Source organism: Trachurus trachurus (genome assembly GCF_905171665.1).
Source record: "Trachurus trachurus genome assembly, chromosome: 21".
NCBI classification, from domain to species: Eukaryota; Metazoa; Chordata; class Actinopteri; order Carangiformes; family Carangidae; genus Trachurus; species Trachurus trachurus.
Window position 1 is genome coordinate 22594997 of NC_139899.1, and position 21898 is coordinate 22616894.

At 41.5% G+C, this 21898-nt stretch overlaps 2 protein-coding genes across 4 annotated transcripts in view; one reads left to right on the top strand and one right to left on the bottom strand.

The window, feature by feature from the left end:
- Positions 1 to 12680, top strand: part of usp9 (ubiquitin specific peptidase 9) — a 49447-nt gene extending 36767 nt beyond the window's left edge. For 2 of the 3 annotated variants that reach the window (XM_083996621.1, XM_083996622.1), the window contains exons 38-47: positions 475 to 700; positions 1551 to 1680; positions 1813 to 1998; positions 3119 to 3339; positions 3458 to 3546; positions 3680 to 3836; positions 5160 to 5372; positions 6777 to 6806; positions 8167 to 8265; positions 10580 to 12680. In XM_083996621.1, coding sequence (XP_083852747.1) covers positions 475 to 700; positions 1551 to 1680; positions 1813 to 1998; positions 3119 to 3339; positions 3458 to 3546; positions 3680 to 3836; positions 5160 to 5372; positions 6777 to 6806; positions 8167 to 8265; positions 10580 to 11005 — 1777 coding nt within the window. In that variant the 3' untranslated portion in view covers positions 11006 to 12680. The remainder of the gene's footprint in view (positions 1 to 474; positions 701 to 1550; positions 1681 to 1812; positions 1999 to 3118; positions 3340 to 3457; positions 3547 to 3679; positions 3837 to 5159; positions 5373 to 6776; positions 6807 to 8166; positions 8266 to 10579) is intronic. The other variant, XM_083996623.1, reaches the window with a different exon arrangement.
- On the bottom strand, positions 11209 to 21376 carry LOC311004053 (excitatory amino acid transporter 3-like; the record flags this gene model as incomplete). Its single annotated transcript, XM_083995998.1, has 12 exons — positions 11209 to 11326; positions 14796 to 14915; positions 15023 to 15157; positions 15989 to 16183; positions 16291 to 16413; positions 17406 to 17513; positions 17926 to 18107; positions 18216 to 18281; positions 18361 to 18403; positions 18527 to 18617; positions 19256 to 19399; positions 21286 to 21376. The coding sequence occupies 12 exons, from the start codon at positions 21374 to 21376 to the stop codon at positions 11209 to 11211; spliced, it is 1416 nt and encodes a 471-aa protein (XP_083852124.1).
- Positions 21377 to 21898: the final 522 nt, after the last annotated feature.

The window sequence follows — 21898 nt, forward strand, 5'->3', positions numbered from 1 at the left end:
GCCTGTCACGTCACCACAGTTGCTAAATCACTAAACGTAAAATGTTTTGAACGTCCATCTTCCTTACAAGCGAGTCTCACGGGCTGTGATTTTATGAAAAGTATGGGATGTCACTGTTAAATGTCTGTTTTTCATTCACAAGAAGAAAACACACTCACCCAACCGGGTTATTTTAATAAAACGGAGGCATTTGAGGTACAATCATTCAACTCAGTCTGATAACTCGGGTGCTATCACACAATAACATGCCCTTGTGAATAACAAAAGAATAGTTCCTTTTGTTACAGTCGTGAGACCTTTAGGCTTTACGAGAATTACCTTTCAATGGAAACACCTGCAAATAGCAATTGTACTATTGCTTTTATTTCGTGAAAACCTGTGATGGAAACCCAGCCTGTGTTATGGGGGTTTTCTCTCTCTCTCTCTAATCATATTTGTCCGTTTGACACCATTTCTCCCCGTCCTCCCCTGCAGGTATGACGCCCTCTGCATCCTGCTGAGACACAGTAAGAATGTACGCTATTGGTTTGCACACAACGTCCTGTTTGCTTACCCCAACCGGTTCTCTGAGTACCTGCTCGAGTGCCCGAGCGCTGAGGTCCGTGGTGCGTTTGCCAAGCTCATCGTCTTCATCGCTCACTTCTCCCTGCAAGACGGCCCCTGCCCCTCCCCCACCGCCTCGCCTGGACCCTCTGCTCAGGTCGGTGCCAGCTGATCTGTGTGTGTGTGTGGAAAATGTCTTTTTATCAGGACTTCATGGGAAATAGTTGAAGCTGTTTTTAAAACACAGATTTCCTGGCAGACGTTTTGTATCGTAGGTCGTCACCCTGAGAGGTTTTTGATGCTGTACTTTTCATCGATCTAACCCCGCTATGGTTTTTATGCCTCTGTGTAGCCAGAGGCATATTGTTTTCCATCTTAATAGCTGTATGTGTATATGTATGAACTCATATTGTTTTTTTTTTTTATATATTTTATTTTAACTTTTTAATCTTTTTTCCAAAAAATTGAAAAAATCTACATAGAAAATTGGTATACAGCACCTGACATTGTAATAAAAAGAAAGACAGAGGCTTTATGAGGACATATACAATAACCAAAGTAGTCCAGTGCTTTCTGGCTCATGAAACCGTCAGAGGTATAAATAAAAAACAAAACAAAGGAAAAAAAATGAAAGGAAAAACCACAGAGGAGGATCAAAACCTATGTACTCATATTGTTGAGCCCAATATCTCATTAGTACTTTGATGGAACATCTGGGCGACCTGATTAGATTTTGGTGGCTAAAGGTTGAAGGTCAAGGGCCTGGCAACTTAAAAAAAACAAAACTATTTTGGCCTGATGACCTACATATCTAATGTAACAACAAACTGTCATAACAACTTGAGTGTGGCTCTTCAAATTTGGCACAAAGATTCACTTGAACACAAAGATGAACTGGTAAGAGTTTGGTAGTCAGAGGTGTTGGTGCATTTCGGCCTCAAACAACCACGAGGCAGTGATTGTAATTAACTGTTTTTGTTCTGTTTTTTCCTGTGTTTGTACATCAGGGCTGTGATAACCTCAGTCTAAGTGACCACCTGTTGAGAGCTGTTCTCAATCTGCTCAGAAGAGAGGTTTCTGAACACGGCCGTCACCTGCAGCAGTACTTCAACCTCTTTGTCATGTACGCCAATCTGGGTAAGGAGCACAGAGTCATCACCCGCCTGTCACGTGCATCTGTCCCTCTCTGAATTGTACAAGAGGAAATTTATGCAAGATGTGATTAATATAATTAATTCTTTCTTTCTTTCTTTGTTCTCACCCCCTCAGGCTTGGCAGAAAAGACACAGCTGCTCAAGCTGAATGTCCCTGCCACTTTCATGTTGGTTGCTCTGGACGAAGGTCCCGGCCCTCCCATTAAGTACCAGTATGCCGAGCTGGGGAAGCTCTACACTGTCGTCTCCCAGCTGGTCCGCTGCTGCGACGTCTCCTCGCGCATGCAGTCATCCATCAATGGTGAGTGTATTTGAGCGAATGAGCTCATCTGATGTGAAGTAGTCGGTACGTTTACATGCACAGCTGAGTCGAGTCCTCAACATAGGTGGCGAAATGCGTCGTTTTCAGTGAGTTAATACGGACTACTCTCATGTCCACTTTTCTGTCACCTAGTATTCACACCTGCTTTGTTCCGATTCAGCAACTAAACCGATACAACTGTTGCATGCTGTTGTTCCAAAGTTGCCATGCACATCATTTTGCTGGTTTGCACTGTGTAAAATCCACTCAATTGGGGCTGACACATCAGCACAGGCTAGTTTTGGCCGGCTTCTCTACTTCACTTTGCGCCGTCTCTACTGTTGTGAAATGTGTACATGCATTGTCCACTTTCAGTCAGATTAAGACGTAGCTATAGCCTAGAAATCTAGACGCACTCTAGCGGCAGCAAATATATTTGCTCTGTAGGTGGGTCTAGAAACGAGCCATAGGAACTTTTTGAGTCTCGAACACCGTTTGTGTTGACCAATCACAGCGCTCTATCTGTTTAGAGAGTCGTTGGGCGGGCTTAATGCGATGATGACATACATTTTAATTGGCTTGTCAGGCAACGTCATCCTGCTCTTTGCTCTGATTAGTCGTAGCGCTACCCTATTGCGTGCAGAGGCAGTTTGAAAGACAGCCTTCATCCCGCTCCCGAGGTCTACCGGTCGTTGCCAGACTATACATGTTAATGATAGGCTTGTCAGGCTAACGTAGCTATACATGCAGAAGAAAACTGGTTTCCAATCTCATTATCTGGGTCCGGTATTAGTCGGACTAATGTGTTTACATGCACTTCTGTTGTCCAGTTATAGTCGGATTAAGGTCGTAATTTGTTTTTTTCTACTGTCATGTAAACGTACTGAGTGATAACTAGTGGTCTTTGGAAGTTGGAGCCCCATGACGATTTTCATCCTTGCTCAGGATCAAGTGACTGACAAAAAACCAGCCACTCTGAGTCTCTGTGTTGTGTTCACAGGACTTGGAGCTGAGGGCTTTTCACAGATGAAGAAAGAAAGAAAGGAAAATGTAACGCATCTTCACAATCTTCTATCAGGGTTTGTCTAAACTTCTTCTTCTCCTCCTCCACCGTCTCCAGGTAACCCTCCACTTCCCAACCCGTACGGGGACACCAACCTGACGGCCCCAGTGATGCCGGTGCAGCAGCTGGTGGCAGAGATCCTGTTTGTGAGAACCAGCTACGTCAAGAAGATCATCGAGGACTGCAGCAACTCGGAGGAGACGGTGAAGCTGCTTCGCTTCAGCTGCTGGGAGAACCCCCAGTTCTCCTCCACTGTGCTCAGTGAGCTGCTCTGGCAGGTAAAGACCCAACCAGCCTCTTTTATTGACGAACAGGATGTCAATTTATCTGTTGGTAGTGCCAGCTGCATGTTCCCCAAAGAGTCTTACATTCATTGATACACGTGTCTGTCTGCAGGTGGCGTACTCCTACACCTACGAGCTGAGGCCTTACCTGGACTTGCTGCTACAGATCCTGCTCATCGAGGACTCGTGGCAGACGCACAGGTCAGACTGACGGGTCACAGTTTACAACGAGTGCTGCCTTGTTTTCACCGTGTTCAAAGTTTAATTTCTTTCTCCTTTTGTCCTTTTTTTGTGTGTTTGTTTGTGTGTTTGTTTTTGTGTTTTGGTCGTGTAGGATCCACAACGTGCTGAAGGGAATCCCAGATGACAGAGACGGGCTTTTTGACACCATCCAGCGATCTAAGAACCACTACCAGAAACGGGCCTACCAGTGCATCAAGTGCATGGTGGCCTTGTTCAGCAACTGCTCTGTGGCCTATCAGATCCTACAGGTACAGGACTCGCCAGTGGACGAACTGCCACGAAATCTGTTTTTTCATTTATGAGTTGAAAACGTTAAGTGTGCAAACACACCGTATCCTAGCTGCAGTCAGACCCGGATACATTTCCTTTGTGAAGAGCTTTCTCTCTCTGTAATTGGGATTATTTGTTTTTTCTATACTCAGTTTCCGTGAGCTAGTTTCTGAGCGCTTAGAAACAGAAACTGCTGTCTATTTGTATTTACTGCTGTATATTTATCTATTTTATTTATTCTGTTTTTATTTCTCTAGTTATCATTATCAATTCTTATTTTTTGGATCCTTAAGTTGCCTACCAGCTCAGATACAAGTATACCTGTATAGGAGTTCTGTGATAGGAGAGAGTGTGGGCGCTTCGGGGTAATTTTACGGGGCCGGGGCCGTTGGTGCGTGTCTCCACTGCAGGAACCGCCCCTGAAGGGCGATTTACAGGAACTTTTACGGGGCCGAAAGGAGTCCCTGCCCGGGGGTAGGTGCTCAGATCGGCCCCGAAAAACTCCCAGGTGGGGCTTGAGATTTAGAGAACTGAGAGCTTGAGAGCTGATTGGTCAAACTCGTCAAACAGCGTTATTAAAAAAGTGTCTTCACGCCCAAAAAAACAAAGAATAAGTCGGTAAAAGACTTATTCTTTGTAGTAGCAGTAGTAGTAGTAGTAGTAGTAGTAGTAGTAGTAGTAGTAGTAGTAGTAGTAGTAGTAGTAGTAGTAGTAGAAAAAAAAATATAAATTAATAAATAAATATGAGATCGAAACGGCAATTAAAAACCCAGCTTTATTAGAAAGCGTCTAGGCTGCCGGAAAAACAATGACTGCTGGGCCGAGTGAGAGGACGGCTCCTGTAGAAGTTCCTTTTTCTCTCTTTCTGTTTGTTTTTTTTATTAATTAATTATAGTGACCACGAGGACTATTGGAAGGCGAAGTGTTTTCACACTACATTTCCCATGAGCCTGGTGAAATTCTTGGACCGGAGCAAGACGGACGAAAGCGAAAACATTTGCCAAGAATCTTTTCATTAATCAAAAATGAAAGTCGGAGCTTCGAAGACAATCAGATACCGTCGTAGTTCCAACCATAAACGATGCCAACTAGCGATCCGGCGACGTTATTCCCATGACCCGCCAGGCAGTGTTTTTTAAACTTATTTATCTATTTTTCATCATCATCTGCTTGGATGATAAGACTTAATGAAGTGTATACAAAGTTAATAGCAACATGTGTAACCTAAACCTTTCTTTAAATAAAAAGTTTAATGACAAAGAACATAAACTACTCTGCTAACCAACATGTTCTTCACGCAGAGTAACGGTGACCTGAAGCGAAAGTGGACGTGGGCGGTGGAGTGGTTAGGGGACGAGCTGGAGCGAAGGCCGTACACGGGGAACCCCCAGTACACCTACAACAACTGGTCCCCACCGGTTCAGAGCAACGAGACCTCCAACGGATATTTCCTGGAGCGTTCGCACAGTGCACGTATGACCCTGGCCAAGGCCTGTGAGCTCTGTCCTGAAGAGGTAATGGCTTTGAAATTATTCCCTTTACACACACACACACACATACACACTGCCTGATTTCCAGTGAACGTTATGTTATAGTTTACAGCTACTGTGTATTTAGAGAGCCACGCTATAGCAGCATCTGAAACGTCCCTTTTTTGAGTTAGAAACAGTCTTTTCTGATAAAGTCAAGCATCAGTATGGACGGGGTCTTTCTGTGAACTAAGCCACATCAATATTGGAAATGGCCTTCATGACAAAGGTAGTCATGGGAACATGTTCACAATGATGAACTGTGGTGAAAGTAACAGAAAAATCCCATAGAAATACTGAATGATTGAGCCAGAGGAGCTTTAACTACCTGAATCTGATGTGTACTCGCATCACTTCAACAAACTGTTGACAACATTTTGGCAAATTGGCCCGTTGCCATAATCCCTATAGTTTTAGGAGTAGTTTTGTTACCTTAAATTGCCGGTGCAAGCTATTTTTAGAACGGCGGAGCAGAGCCGCGAGCTGCTCAGAGCTACGCTATGGAGGTTAATGGGATTTCTTGGTTTCCCTCATCAAATACACAATCCAACAACTCCAAACCGCTCTGGTGGACAAGTTGTGTTCGCACATTCACCACGCTATGAGATAATAACAGAACGTTAAAAGACAAGGTTGTTTTTGAGGTAAATTCATGCAAAAACGCTGATGCACGTTCCTGTCGGGGCCAGTTTTTCAGCAAGCAGTCTCTGCATTTGCCTCTAAAACAACTCCGTCTCGTAACGTTCTGTTATTATCTCATAGCGTGGTGAATGTGCAGGTCACAACTTGTCCACCAGAGCGTTTTGGAGTTGTTGGATTGTGTGTTTGATGAGTTTGATGAGGGAAACCAAGAAATCCCATTAGCCTCCGTAGCGTAACTCTGAGCAGCTCGCGGCTCTGCTCCGCCGTTCTAAAAATAGCTTGCACCGACAATTAAAGGTAACGAACCATAGGGATTATGGCAATGGGCCAATTTGCCAAAAATGTTGAACTATCCCTTTAATGTAACCAACAATTTTTAAGAAAGGAAGTGATTTTAATGTTTCTTCTTTTCCTTTAGCTGTGGCTTTCTTCTGACATTTGATGATATTATTGACAAAAAAATGTATAGACAAAAATAAAACCCCAGATGTTTTAATAGATTGATGATTGAACCAGATTAATTTAGAGTCTCCCACAAGTCATTAAATGTTAAACCAGCTCCATTCAAAGCTACAGCCATGATGTGTTTACCATGCTGAATATGTTTTTTTGTATTGATTCATGGCTGCAGTTCACAATGCATACAAATATATCAATATTTTCTTTGCTCTAAAATAACTTACTTGTATTTCTATGTTGACAAATCCAGTCCAATGACACACTTCTCCTGTAATATTCCACACACAGCTCAAGTGTACTCAGGGAAGCCCAGGGAAGGTCAGTATTCCAGGCACCACAACATCAAGGAAGGAAATGAAACAAAATTGAATTAAAGAATTTACCAGAGACGCAGTGAACAGTGGATCAGGGTTTCTACTGCATCATGTTAGAGTTTCCTGTAGCTTGGCCAGTCTTTAGTGTTAGAGGCATCGAGGAACATTGAGTAAAACTGCCAGGACAACATGACACATTTTGTTGACTTTGCTCCATCTAATATTAAAAAAAAATACAGGAGAAAATGATAAATGTGTTTATATGAACCATTAGAAACATTTATAGACAGTTTTTATTCACCAAATGTAAAGGATGTCATTGTTTTTCTATGTTTTCCATGTTATAGTATGTTTACAAGTGAAACTGTACACACACATTGCACTATAGTTTGACAGTGTAGTGTCTCACATCTCACCAGCAGCCAGCGTGAGGAATCATGTTAATGCAGCTGCGCAGGGTGAACAGATCTTTGTTCTCCAGCTGTTCTGCTGCCCAGTCACACTTAGCTGCCAAAACAACAGCTCCGACCATGACGGTCGTCCATCTCAGTCTAACGTTTCCTCCTCAAGTCAAACTGTGGAGTCAGCAGCCGTCCTGCATCTGATTTAAAACCTCCAAGCCTGTATTCACTCAGTAGTTACAGTATTTGAACTCAGACTAGGACTCTGATCTTCGTTAGGATAGATTTAGTTCTTTATTTTACACCATTGTCAGTCGATATACTTAACAGGCTTTTATTTAGAAGTTGACAAAACAACCTTTTCATTTGAATTAAATCATTAATATTTTAAAGAGAGCTTATTCATTTAAAAAAAATCACGTTTATGTATTTAGTCTGTAGCTAAATAATGGATAATGTTTAGTTTATCAGACTATAGAGCAGCAGAAGAGTGTTTAAAGCCGTTAAAGGTTCAGTAATTATTCTATTATGGACATTATCATGTTTTACTTTGCTCATGTGTTGCACATATAGTGTACACACACACACAGTAGACTGTGTATTTCACCTTCACATATGACCTAACAGTCATAATAGGGCAGCACTGGAGTCTGTTTCTTTGTGAAGAACTAGCAGCAGCAGCAGCAGCTCTGGAGCTGAGAGGAAACTCTCAGGTGTAGAAACCGCCCACACACGTAATCAAATCTCACTTAAGCCTCATTAACTTGATAACACAAACAACACAGTAGGAGATTTGACTTTTCCCACGCAGCAGTTTCACACTGAAATGCCAGAGCTTAAAATCATACCCACTGCTTTTTGTTAATAAAAATAAATTTAAGCAATTTCCTACTACTGTAATACACTGCTGTTTCCTTTGACTGTTGGGATAAATTTGTCGTCTTCTTTTCTCCCGTCTACCAGGAGCCGGATGAACAGGAAGCACCTGATGATCAAGACTCCTCCCCACCCGAGGACACGTCTCTATACCCACACTCTCCTGGAACCACACAGTTTCAGCAGGTAGAGACGCGTTCACACTCACACACGCATATCTTTATTTTATTATTTTATTATTATTTATTTAATGGAAACAGGCAATGACGTACACACTTTATAAACTGACAATACACTGACCAAAAATATACAAACAGAAAGCAAAGGACAGAACAAACCTGACGATATAATAAAGCAGGACCAAAACAGGACAGAAAAGTAAAAGGAAAAGAAAATGCATATTTTCTACCTTATCTGGTTTTGTTGCAATATTTTTTTCCAAAAGAAATTGCTGTCGCACTTTATTAAAACAAAAAAATAAATCAAATTTCTTTTTGTTTGGGTCTTAAATATAAATATTTTCCCCAAAAGAATGGTTTTGTGGTGTGAATTCAAATTAATCTTTATGGGTCACATATCTTTATTTATTTTTGAACTTAGTACAACATTTGTCCAAAATAATTTGTTACATCTTTCAACTCTCTAAACAAAACAACTTCCCTCCCTCGACCGAACCCTGACCTCAGAGCCGTCAGTCTAGGAAAACAATACTTTGATACCTTGGCAACTGAAAATAAAGAAACTGACTTATATACACATATATACATGAATATATATAATTAACTGAAATAAATAGAGGGGGGGGGGGGGATCCACTGAGCACAGTTGCATCCTCCTGTCAGTCGTTGATATTTATCAGTGGGCATTTTTTTGCTTTTAATTGACAGGATAGCACAATCCGAAATCAATCTGGCGATCACTTTGCCAACATGGGACGTGCTTTTAACCACTCGACCCCGTCACTCTGTGATATTCACCAGAACTCTGTTGCCTCTCTCGTTTTGCCGGGGATAGACCTATTTCCTGTCTGCGTCTCACTGGTAAAAGAGAGAGAGAGGCAACATGGATGTTTTGTCTATTCCTGTTCTTGTCGCTCCGGTCTCGCATCAGCCGTTGCATAATGCCAGTTACCATGGCAACACGTACGGCACAACACAAAACAAGCTTTTTAATGCGTTTCTCCTTGCACCTGAGCCGCTGCTGTTCAAATAGACATTTAAAAATATTCACTTTTTTAAGTATAAATCCAAAAATGTCTGTCTTCTTTCATCACATTTTACCTCCAAGCCGCCATGTTTGGCATTTAACGACTACAACATGTAATAATAGTTTATAAGAGAGTGTCATGTTGTTTAAAAGAGACATATTCTGCCCCTTTTTCCACAAATTAAAATAGTTCCCATGTGTATTGAGGGAGATCCTCATTTACAATACACAATAACAATAACAGAAATCACAAAGAAGAACAATACACGATTAAACAATCAAGAAAACAAAGCAAGAACATGACATTTTGATTTCACACTGATAAATTTGTTTAGGGACGGTGGAGAAACCTCTACCAGTACTCGCAGGTAGGGGTGGTATTATGCAAATTCAAAAACTAATGACATCATGGACCGTATTCAGAGTCACCATCTTTCCTTACATGGGAAAACAAACAAACCGTATAACTGCTTTCCTTTCATCGCTTCCTGGTTGATACAGATTTAAGGAAGGCATGGGTTGTTAACGTCCGAACCCCACCCCGAGTGACAACGTAAGCAAAGATGGCGACGCTGTGAAGCAACAGCTCGTAAAACCACATGGATTACAGCCTAGGGAGCCTGAAAATTACAGATTTTTTTTTTGTCAATTCTCACATTTTGGGGGCCGGAAGGCAAGACATCACCCACCCAAATATATGTTAAAGAGCCTTCAGAAAGTGATATATCCATAATATGTCTCCTTTTAAAGGTATAGTACGTAGGAATTACCCCCATCTAGCGGTGCGGTTGCATATCGGAACATATTTTTGATGTTGCATTCACGTAAAATCGGGCAGACGCTGCATGTAACAGGTTAAACAAGCGTCCATGTAAACAAGTGGCAAAGGCAAGGCAAAACAATACAGGCGTGACAATATGTTGTCATGGTGATGTCGTATTGTTTACCTGACCCACCGTCTTTCTCTCGTCGAGTAAAATGACATCCGATTGGTTTGCCGACTATCTGAATGCAACATCAGTACGGTCACGCTGCCAATGAACGAAAAAATGGCGATGCAACATGGCCGCCTCGGTTCGATGCGTCGCCCACTTATGTATTTGTATCGACTTGTAACAACTCATTCTAAGGTACGAGAAAGCTTTCATTTGTATGCGGGTGTGATTCGACTTCAGTGAAATACGTATTTATGAAAGCAATATTTGATTTTTGCCAATAAAAAGCCAAATAAGTTACACACTGGGGCTTTAATTGTCCTGTTCTCTCTCTTTCTCTCTCTTTCCCCCCTGAACAGAACAACCACCCCCACGGGCAGCCGTACACCGGGCCCGCTGCTCAGCACATGAACAACCCCCAGCGCCCCGGTCCGGCCGCTGCCCCGACTCCCGGCCCGACCCAGCCCCCGACCCAGCCCCAGACCCAGACCCCCACCCAGACCCAGACCCAGACCCCCGGCCCTGGTCCTGGTCCTGGTCCTGGTCCCAGTCCTGGCCAAGGCCCGCCGCGAGCACAAGAGAACTGGGAGAGCACCGAGGAAGTCGCCCCCGCCCCCTCCACCACCACCACCACCACCACCACCTCCTCCTCCACCACCGCCACCGCCACCACCTCCTCTTCCTCCTCCTCCTCTTCCTCCTCCTCCACCGCCGCCGCCACCACCACCACCACCACCACCACCACCACCACCCCGGCCCCCGCCGCCGCCCCGCCCAAGGAGTAACGACCCCTCCCCTCCCCCCCTCTGCTGTGCCTCGAGCCTCCATCGTCCCGCTCTCCTTCCTCTCATCCTCCGGTCAACAGAGCTCCTCGCCGGCGCCGGCCTCTCTTTCTCTCTCTCTCTCTCTGCGGCCTCAGGGCAGGGCAGAGCCAGGCCGCCCCTCCCTCCCTCTCCACCCCCCCCTCCTCCCTTCCCTCCCCCCTCCTCTATCTCTCGGGCGCTCTTCTTCCCTGGCCTGGGGCTGCCTGACCGTGTGACAGGGGGCCTGCTGGCGGCGGCGGCGGCGGCTGCTGCAGAGGCGAGGCGAGGGAGTGGACAAGAGTTCTAATAAAGAAAAACACAAAAATTTACCCAGAGCTGACGATGCTGATGCGCTTGTCTACACGACGAAAAGGTGTACATAGTATGTTAATGTTTTTGACTGTTCAGGTCCCCCAGTAGCATAACTCTGTGTGGTTTGCTGTTGGGAGATGTTGCAGATATTATGGAAAAACAAAAATGGATATTATAAATAAGAAAAACGCCCCAAAAAAAACCAACAAAAAAAGAAAAACTGTAAGAAGACAACAACTCCTCTTTGTTTTATCACCCATGCTCAGCAGTAAAGTTTGTTCTACCATCGGACGGTTACTGGTCATTCAACTGTAGAAGGACGCATTGTTATTATCATAATTAATATTATTATTCTTAAGCTCCTTGGCAACCTTATGACCCATGCCAAATCAACTCACGAGCTGTGGTTGGTTTTAGTGTGAGATATGGACTGGTCGGGTGGACTTTTACAGTGTTTGGTTGATGTGAAAAAGCAGTGATGCAACATTGTTCTGAAACTCATTGCCTTTCTTTCTCTTTTTCTTTCTTTCTTTTTTTTTATTTTATTTTATTTTTATTTTGTTTTATTTTTTTCTGGAAATTAATTCAAACCTTTTCGAAGCTCTAGTTAATATGCTGTAACATTTAGCATGGCTTCTCACCAGAATAGTGTAGCCCAAGGGAAGACTTGTGATCATAACAACCTAAAGATGTTCTTAATCCACATCTCCAGAGGGGTGTTGTTACCCTTAGGTTTGTTTTTTCTTTTCTTTTTTTTTCTCTTTTTGTTTTTTTTTCTACTCGTCTACCCTATCTACAATGAGGGCGATATTTTGAACCAATGTATGAATAAGTGGCTTTTCAATTGCTCATCATAATCCTACAACTTTACATTTGACAGCCAGTTTTTTCGGTGGGATAGACAGCTTTAGCTTTTCATCTTATAGGAAAAAAAAATCCTGAAAACTGAAACACATATGCAACAGAATTGCTGCACTGGGTTATCTGGTGTATAATAGACTGTGTGGTTTGCTTCTGTCTCTTCAATAGAGCCTAGCTGTAGACAGACTTGTTGCCCATCGGCTTCCTTTCTGCAGTGGAGCCGGTCTTTGGCGGTGGATTGGGGGGAGGAGGGGGCGCGTTTTGGCGTCTGGTTGCGGTTCGGGGGTTATGAGGCGTCAGATCCTGAGCGGCAGCGAGACCCTCGTCCTCGTTCTCCGGCTCCACGGACAACAGGTTTCCACAGCAGGGTTGTAACCGTAAAGAATAGCAGCTGGTTAGTCACGTTGCAACTTGAGCTAACTTGTAATTCTGTAGGAGTAAAAGGTAAACATCAGTAAATACTGTATTTAATTGGTAACTTGAATGCGTGTATTTTTTTTTTATTTTCTTTTATTTTCTTTTTCTTTTTTTTCTTTTTTTTTTGTCTAAAACATACCAAATACTCCTGCAAATGAAAATATTCTGCCCACCGTATTATATTTAAATATTTTGCTCTTATTTTATAGAATTTATTTTGTTGTATTTCACTAAAAATAGAATTTGATTTAAGAGGAACATTTTTGTCCTTGTGTTATTTTTAAAGAAGATATTGACTGTACAGAGTTCTGCGCCCTGTTTTTTGCCGACTTTTGTTTTGGCCATGGTGTGACGTTGAATTCTGGAGCTACAGTCGCGATGTGGACTTTCACTTTGTGAGGTTTTTTGTGCACAGAAATATAACAAAAAAAAAAGCATTGCGCCCTTAGCAAATAAAGAACATGGAATCTTGCCTGCGTCTCATTTTTACTTGTGGATTTCCAGAAACGAGGCGAATCAGCAGCTACAGGGTGTTTTTAATCACCAGTAAATGAAGAAACTCACATTTACATTTTGTTTTGATACTGAGCCAGTGATCTGACAGGTCTGAGTGTTTATAGTCAAACAATCTGCTTGTTATTTGGTCATGTGACTCCTGCAGCGTCCTCTTTAAGGACTAGTCCACTGATTCTACATGTCGGGTTCAGTTTGCTTTTGCTCAGGCTTTGAACACAGCTGTGTGCAGTTTATCATTAGGCACAAAAACTACTGCAGTCTATTAAATAATAGAGTTTAGAGGCACCATAAACAACATCCTCCCAAATCATAACACGGCTTCAACACAAACTGAATGTTGTGTCTGACAATATCTTCAGTGTTTTTAAGGTTTAACAAAATAACGATTTTGATTTTTCAGATGCATTTCTTTGTTACACTGAAGAGGAAAAGAAAGCACCAACATCAGACGTGACCGAGGGAATGTGGATCTTGTGACGTCGACCGCTCGTATGTACAGTACCAGGGTAAAAGATGACAGTGAGTTGTAAGTTACTCCATCTCTGTAGAACATGGGACTTCTTGTAAAAAATAATGTTAGTAGCAAATAAAAAGGACCAATATTGAGGAAATTTGCAAAAAGGAAAAAAAAAACTGGCACAAATTGTGATGAACAGAAACATGGAGGACAAAAAATGTAGACACTTTTAAGAAAGTTTAGCAACTTAATCTTAATGGAATATCTAAAACTTACTATAGACTCGGTGATGGATGAATGAATGTGTTTCCCAGGAATTGTTTCTAAGGTGTTTGTCTTTTGTTCAGCATTATTTATCTTATGTAAATCTAATTTTTAAATAAGGACAATGCAGCAGGGACCAATGCACTGTTATGTCACCTGAGTTAGTGCTGATACACGAACTCCCTCTAGTGTTCACCCACAGTCTTCTTCAACACAACATGATGTTTATTTCTCAAGTGATGGTCCCATTGAAAAGAAAATAGACAGTTTTGTATACAGTCCATATGTAGAAGCGTCAGCGCAGGGTTAATTAAGTTAACACCCCCATTTGTGTTGCAGATGTTATGTGTCTTGGAACTTCACCTTGAACAGATATACTGTACTGTATGTTTTTCACCTCAACTTGCTGATCCCAATAGAGAGGGTTAGGGTTAGTTTGTTTGCTCTTCTCCTGAGATTTAAGACACACGATATCCATAATTTCTTCATCTTAATCACCAGCTCACTTACATTTAAATCATTCAGGATCCTCTGAAGCCTTCACATGCATTTTATTTAACAATTACATCCATTCAATGAAATTCAACATTTACATCTATTAAAACCACAAAAAAAAATTAATTACAGGACTTTTAACAGCCAGGTCTGTTTCCCCTGCTGATGATGCTGGTAAGAAGTCCTCGAGTGATTCATCTTCTCACGCAGAGTGAAAGGACTCACTGCTCTCATGAAAGACCAGTCCGTCAAAAGCTTCTTCCAATCTAGCAAAGCACAACAGAGTCAAAGACAAAGTGTACAAGTGAGCTCCAGAGTAGATGTTGGACCGTCCGTAACATCAACACATGTTGTAAATGTCTGGGAAATTGTACGTTGAATTTACGCCTCTCTACAAATGCAACGGGTCCAAATGAAATCGCAAAAACATCACCCTGACAATTATCTCACCTTCTTGCTCGGACTGCGTCATGCTCCTCCCATTCTTCTATCTCGTCTTTGGACAGCTGATTGAAGAGCGCCAGGGCGACGCAGTTTCCCCAAATGTTGACCACCGTGTTGGAGACGTCTCTGAAAGACAAGTTACGGGAGAAGCAGAAGAGTGACACCTGCCAAAACAAATTTGTTGGGAGATTTTTTTTGTGAATGTAAGACTTTTAACTACACATTTAACCTACAGCAGCCATTTGATAAGCACCAAAATGCCAGCTTCCATCCCGGGTAAACCAACTGCACTCAAAACAAAGAGAGTAGTGGCTCCTCCGGTCGATGGGATCCCCACTCCCTTGATGGTGGCGATGCCCGATGTCACTCTGCAGAGCAAGCACGCAGAAGGAACTGTGATACTAGTTTCATTGTGTACCTCAAGGTATGGTTAAACATTTCAACATTTCAACATTTCGGCAAATTGGCCCATTGCCATAATCCCTATAGTTTTAGCAGTAGCTTCGTTACCTTTATTTGTCGGTGCAAGCTATTTTTAGAACGGCGGAGCAGAGCCGCGAGCTGCCCAGAGCTACGCTACGGAGGAGGCTAATGGGATTTCTCGGTTTCCCTCATTAAACTCATCAAATACACAATCCAACAACTCCAAAACGCTCTGGTGGACAAGTTGTGACCTGCACATTCACCACGCTATGAGATAATAACGGAAAGTTACCAGACAGAGTTGTTTTAGAGGCAAATTCATGCAAAACCACTGATGTGCATTCCCGTCGGAGGCAGTTTTTCAGCAAGCAGTCTCTGCATTTGCCTCGAAAACAACTCTGTCTCGTAACATTCTGTTATTATCTCATAGCGTGGTGAATGTGCAGGTCACAACTTGTCCACCAGAGCATTTTAGAGTTGCTGGATTGTGTATTTGATGAGTTTGATGAAGGTAAACCAAGAAATCCCATGAGCCTCTGTAGCGTAGCTCTGAGCAGCTCACGGCTCTGCTCCGCCGTTCTAAAAATATCTTACACCGACAAATAAAGGTAACGAACCTACTGCTATGACTAAAGGGATTATGGCAATGGGCCAATTTGCCAAAATGTTGAACTATCCCTTTAAGACAGACATTGTTGTATGGTATTATTTCATGTTTCTGTCATTATTTATTCAATGTTCTATTAGAGAAAGAAAACAACAAAACAATGACTTACCCGAGGGTGACTATCTGGCTCAGGTCCAGATGGATGTGATTGAGTTCCGCGACAAAGACTGCGGCGATCAGCTCATAAAGGGCCGTTCCGTCCGCGTTGAGAGTCGATGCAAGGGGCAGCTCGAAGCGAACAACTCTGTGGCTGATCCCGAGCCTCTGCTCCAGGCATTGGATTACGCTTACCAGGGTGGCAGGGCTTGGAGACACATAGGCAGCCTTTCTCAGTCAACTTATCCCATATAAGAATAATAAAGTTTGATCATAACCGAGATCCTTTAAAAAAAAAAAAAAAAAGCCTCTTACCCGGACCCAGTGATCAGCGCAGTCTTCAATGCAGGAGCAGCCCCCTTGAGGACCAAAAAGGGGTTGTGTTTCGCAATCAGGGTGTAGACCACAGGTAGAAATATGGCTGCATGGATTAAGTGCCTGAAATAGATAACAGATAACAGTGTGGTAAAGCTGATATGTTAAGTGTATTTTAGTACGATGGGTTAATAAATAAGAGCCGGAGGGTGTCTGCAACTAAATACACGCAAATTACGTATAAAGTAAATAATAATACGCTTCCAGACAGTGTCCAGAGAACCAGTAAATATGAATTAAGAGGGATTTGTTTATATTACAAAACAAGGGTGCGAACAAATGTAAAACAAAGCTGTATATCGACTAAAGGAGTGAATCTATGGAATAATTTGGAAATAGAAATCAAAATTTGTAACACATACAAAAACTGCCTACTGTTTGTAGAATATACACATGTTTTGTTCTGTCTAAATGTCTAAAATGAGCGGGAGGACAATTGTTAATTTAAAGAGCCAGTGTGTAATATTTGTCAAGGTTTATTGGCAAAATCTGAATATAGGCTACTACCAATTAATATATTTGCATAAATGTATAAACTTTATAAAATAAAATCTGTTGGGTTTTCATAGCCTTATAATTCTACTTTTATTATAGATATATAAATATTTTATTTATATACACATACAGCAAGGGTCTTGCTTAGAGAGTGTCGCCATCTGGCGCCGCCATGTTTGCACGGAATGGAAAATCCAGCCAACCAGAGAGCACGTTTCAAGAGTTTCACGTTCGTAAATAAACAATAGAATTATTTAATAGATAAATAATAGAATCGAAATGCTGGATGTCACTGTGTTTTCCCCTCATTTTACATACTGGACCTTTATGTTTAAAACATGTGTATATAATGTTGCTTACTGACGTGTGCACTTGATTCTACAAGACCGAAATAAACCCACTAAACTAAACTACACTAAACTAAACACTGGCAATAACTCACACACTGTTATCATACACACTCATTTGTCTCCCAAAACTCTACTGTCAGACATGTCACTGGTTGCTACAAGGGGCAGCAATGCAAAGTGCCATTTTGGTACCAATACTAAAAGACGTACCCCATAAGAACGACAGCCACAAAGACTCCCACAGGGTAGAAAATGTCCAAGTCGTCAACCTCAATCACATGCCTAGTGACCAAGAAGAGCACTCCCACTGGGTAGTAGCTGGGGATGGGAAAACAGGGGCGCAATATAGATAAATCTGCTCATATGGGAAGAGGGAAGAAAAGTCAAAATGATTTAGAAAACAACAAATACAGACATTAAAGCCTGTTTAGTAAATCTGATGTTTGAACAACAACATTTGCCGTGTTTCTGTAGATAATAATTAAAGCAGAAGTAAGCGATCCGGTCGTTTTGGCTGCGTTCCAGGCAGGCTTTTGAAACCGTAAATTACAGCCTCAAGTCACGACTTACGACTTTGTAGCGTTTCAGGCAACCCACTCGTGTTTTTCCGACCTGTTTTACCCGTGAAAGTCACTATAACGGCCACTCGTAACTTCCGACCCGTGACACTTTGCAAAAGGAAGATCGGATAATACAACACTGACTACGCTATATGCTCGTTTCACTTTACCACAGGATCAAGTTGGTCACGTATTTTGTGGTCCGGTTCAGGATGAAAAGGATGTCGGTGATGGCTCTCCCTCTCTCTCCCATGTCCTTGAGCATCAGTCCAAAGACGAAGGAGCACACAATCAGGCCCAGTGTGTTGGTCCTCTCGATGTAGTGGGGCACCAGCTCGTAGTCGCTGTTATTCTGAAACAACATCGGTAGCGCCGTGAGAACAACTGCATGGATTCTCAATTAGCGCTGAACATAAACGAGAGAAAAGACTCATGGTTGTGATGAGGGAGAAAGATGTACCGCCGCCGCCACGCCGGCCTTTGTCTCAAATGCGTGGGAGTCGAACTCCAACCTCTCTGTCTTGAACTAAGGAAAGAAAAGATTGCTCATGTACATATTACATTTTCTTCTTCGTGGTAGGTAGCATGAAATATGAAAAACATACCCGCTGGAAGCAAGCTTGAATCAGGTTATCTGGCACCAGGTTTCTATAAAGAACAAAGAAAAAAATCAATCATGAATACAAATATTCCTTGGCCTGTAGATATTGACAAACCAAGAATTTCAACCTGGTAAAGAAAATATAGTATATCAAATTTCTCTTTTCTCACCTCATTAGATCCATTATGCCGTGGATATCAGACAGATCATCCGATTCATCCGAGCCATAGCCCGGCGTGAAAATCAAAACCAGTGTTATGCCTTCAACACAAAAATAAATAAAACTAATATTAAGTCACAACATATTGGAACAAGGGACATATAAAAATACAACCAGAACTTGGCCATTACTACTGATGGGCAAGTTTGTTAACAAAAACAAACAAACACAATATTACCTATTATGAAAATATGGAATATATGGCATTATGTGAAGACCTGCAGAAAACTTGAAAAGGACTAAAAGCATCAATAGATTCCTTAGAATATTAATAATCATGCTGTTGTGTGCAGAAAGTGGAAGCAACCAAAATGTTTCAATGTAATTTATCTCACCTAAACTGGTAGACAGCAGAGTCGTTAAGGCAAAATACATAACAGCATTCCTTGCCGCTTTTTTGGGAGCATCCATCCTCTGTGAAACACCTAAAAAAAACAAACATAAGTTACAAATCGAGGTTTGAATAACCAGTAAAGTCACACAGGATCTTCTTTTTTTCTTTTTTTTCTTTTTTACAGATGACAAAAGGCCACAGAAACTCAAATCATTAAGGAGGTGGGCAAAAGGTTAAAGCTTAAATGTTTAAATTGGCCGTAACACAAGCACAGTCCTTTTTACTTGCTGTCGATGCATGACATGGTTAACCTGCTGTAACGTGGGAACTACACCTCCAATTTACCTGTTATCACGGTTGTCAAAATGAGAGGAACAGAAACCAGCTGAAACATCCTCATCAGCACTTCTCCTGGAAAGCCGATGTAGAACGTGTCATAATCCGAAAGGACAGGGAAGATGATCTTGATGAGATGGCCAGCGGCAAACCCTGTAGGTAAATAAATATGACAAACTCAGCAATTAATGTTTTGAAAATTAACGAGAATGGGGAACAAAAGGTGAATTGCAACCTCTCTTTCATTAAAAAAAAGAAGCTCTCCTCCATATAAAGTTTAGACAGACATATACGCTCCTTGGAGTGGTCCTTTTTTGTCCTGTTTAGTTTTTGCTGCTCTAAACATAATATCCACTCTGTGTAACTCTTTGTAAAATGCACACTTATATGCGAACGCTTAGCTAGTCCTGTATCACTTCAAAGTCTATTCTTTTTGTATTGGTGTCTGCAGATTTCTGCAGGATACTCTAAGCTGCATGGAGGAACATGACTAGCTCAGCGCCCAAACTGATTCAATGGGCTCTTTGCACAGCTCCACTACTTCCTGAACTTAATGCTGCTCCTTTATTTCCTGTCTTACATTATTGGACAACCTGATTAATCCAGGTGTGTCTGAGTAGTCACAATGGTCAGACACACCTGGATTAATCAGGTTGTCCAATAATGTAAGACAGGAAATAAAGGAGCAGCATTTAGTTCAGGAAGTAGTGGAGCTGTGCAAAGAGCCCATTGCAAGGCCTACTGTTATAAAAACACTTAATAAGGTTTCAGGTTTAGCTCAAACATAATGTGAAAACACTCTGGTACTTTAATACTACTGGTATAGCCTATTAAATCCTGCACATATAGCCTACCATTCTTTACAATGAACATGAAACACTCAGAGAAGCAATTGGCAGAACACATTATTATTTAAGCCTACAACTGTATAGGGATTTCAAACAGCCTTAAAGTGGATACATAAATCAATTAGGTCATAAAATAATACATTTAGTGTGGTATTTAGGTAGGCTAAATGCGAAGAACAATTAAATTATTGGAGATGAAACTAATCATGCAATAAGAGATCATTATTGGTTTTTTTAGACTATTTTTCACATGATCAATCCCAGTATCAATCCCAGTCCTCCATCAATCACACCAAGGAGGGGGAGCAGGCCGTGAAATATAAACTGTCACATAACATGAAATAATATGAAGTGGGAGTACATCCATAGATATACAGTATAGGCTACATACTGACTGTCAGTATGTATCTATGGGAGTACATCAATCTAGTACTTGGTGGGAAGTTACGAGTTTGACTGTAGGCTACGTTCCAACGGGGGTAACCATAGGAACAGGTCTGAAAAACACGGAAGGCATGCATGAAAATTACATTTTTCACAAAAATCTATATTTATTTTTTAATTTCACGTTTTTTATTTTAAAGAGCCTGTCAATACATTGTTCATATGTTCAGATATATATCCAAGGTTGGTCAGTAGGCTACACAAGAGGCTATAACATAGTCAGTTATGAGCATAGCAACAACATGATCATGTCATGTCATTTCAAAACCTCTTATGTATTTACTGTTAGTGTTTAGTTTAGTTTTGTAATTTAGTAGTGTCAATTCATTATTAAAATTTAAATGATTTCTGCTAAAATTAGGTTTGTGTATCTGTGTTGTTCTCTCTTGGCCCATTTTACCTGAACATTGCATCGTACCTTGAGAGGGAACACCCCGATTATACTTTTTCAATTTTTTCCCCCCACAGAAACATTAGAGACCTATGTCAATTTTTAAAAATATCAATGGATTTCATGCATAGCTTTTTTTGATGGTCTTATTAACCGTTAACCAAAAAGTGGCCCATTTTAGGCTACCTGACTTCACCCTACTTTATTTAGTCTATGCACTAAAGCCTATGCACTGCAGTGTGCTAAACGTTATTTTGCAATGGTTAAAAATGCTGTAAAATGATAATTACTTTGTCTTTATTATTATTATTCTAGCAGACACAACTTTCTTCAGATGAGTGTCACTGGTAACTTACCCAGGACAACCGCCGCGAGACTGGCCGCGAGGAACTTATTCTGGGTCACGTGGTACCAGCGGTCCCTCTGATCTTCGTGGGGCAGATCCATCAGAAACTGCCAAGAGACTTCAAAAGCACTGAAGACGACGCGTGAACGGACAAACTCCCGTTGATGTGACCGTGTGAAGCGAGAGAAATAAAAACTGTTTTCATTCAAAACCGAGTGATGATGTGAACGCGTGTCCGGAGAATCTAGAATGTTTTTATTCAAAACCGAAGGGAGACGATGGAATGGAATGGAACAACAGAACACTGAGGCGTTCTGTCAGGATGAGAATCGTTAGTTATGGTACGCATTATGATGCCTCCAATGTTTGGAGTGTTTTTTTTTTTTGGTCTCAAAATAGACTAAATAAACATAATCTAAAGACATTTTTTATAAATTATTATGTTTTTTTTCGTTTTGGGGATTTGTTGTACCATTGTACCATAAATATTATCTTATACTGTACTAGAAATACCAGTCTCACTTTCACCTTCACTGGCCTCATCCTCATCTCAATTCTCACTCTCATCTTCCTCATCATCATCATAATAGCCTGAAGTTTGCTTTACAGCAGCCAAAATCAAA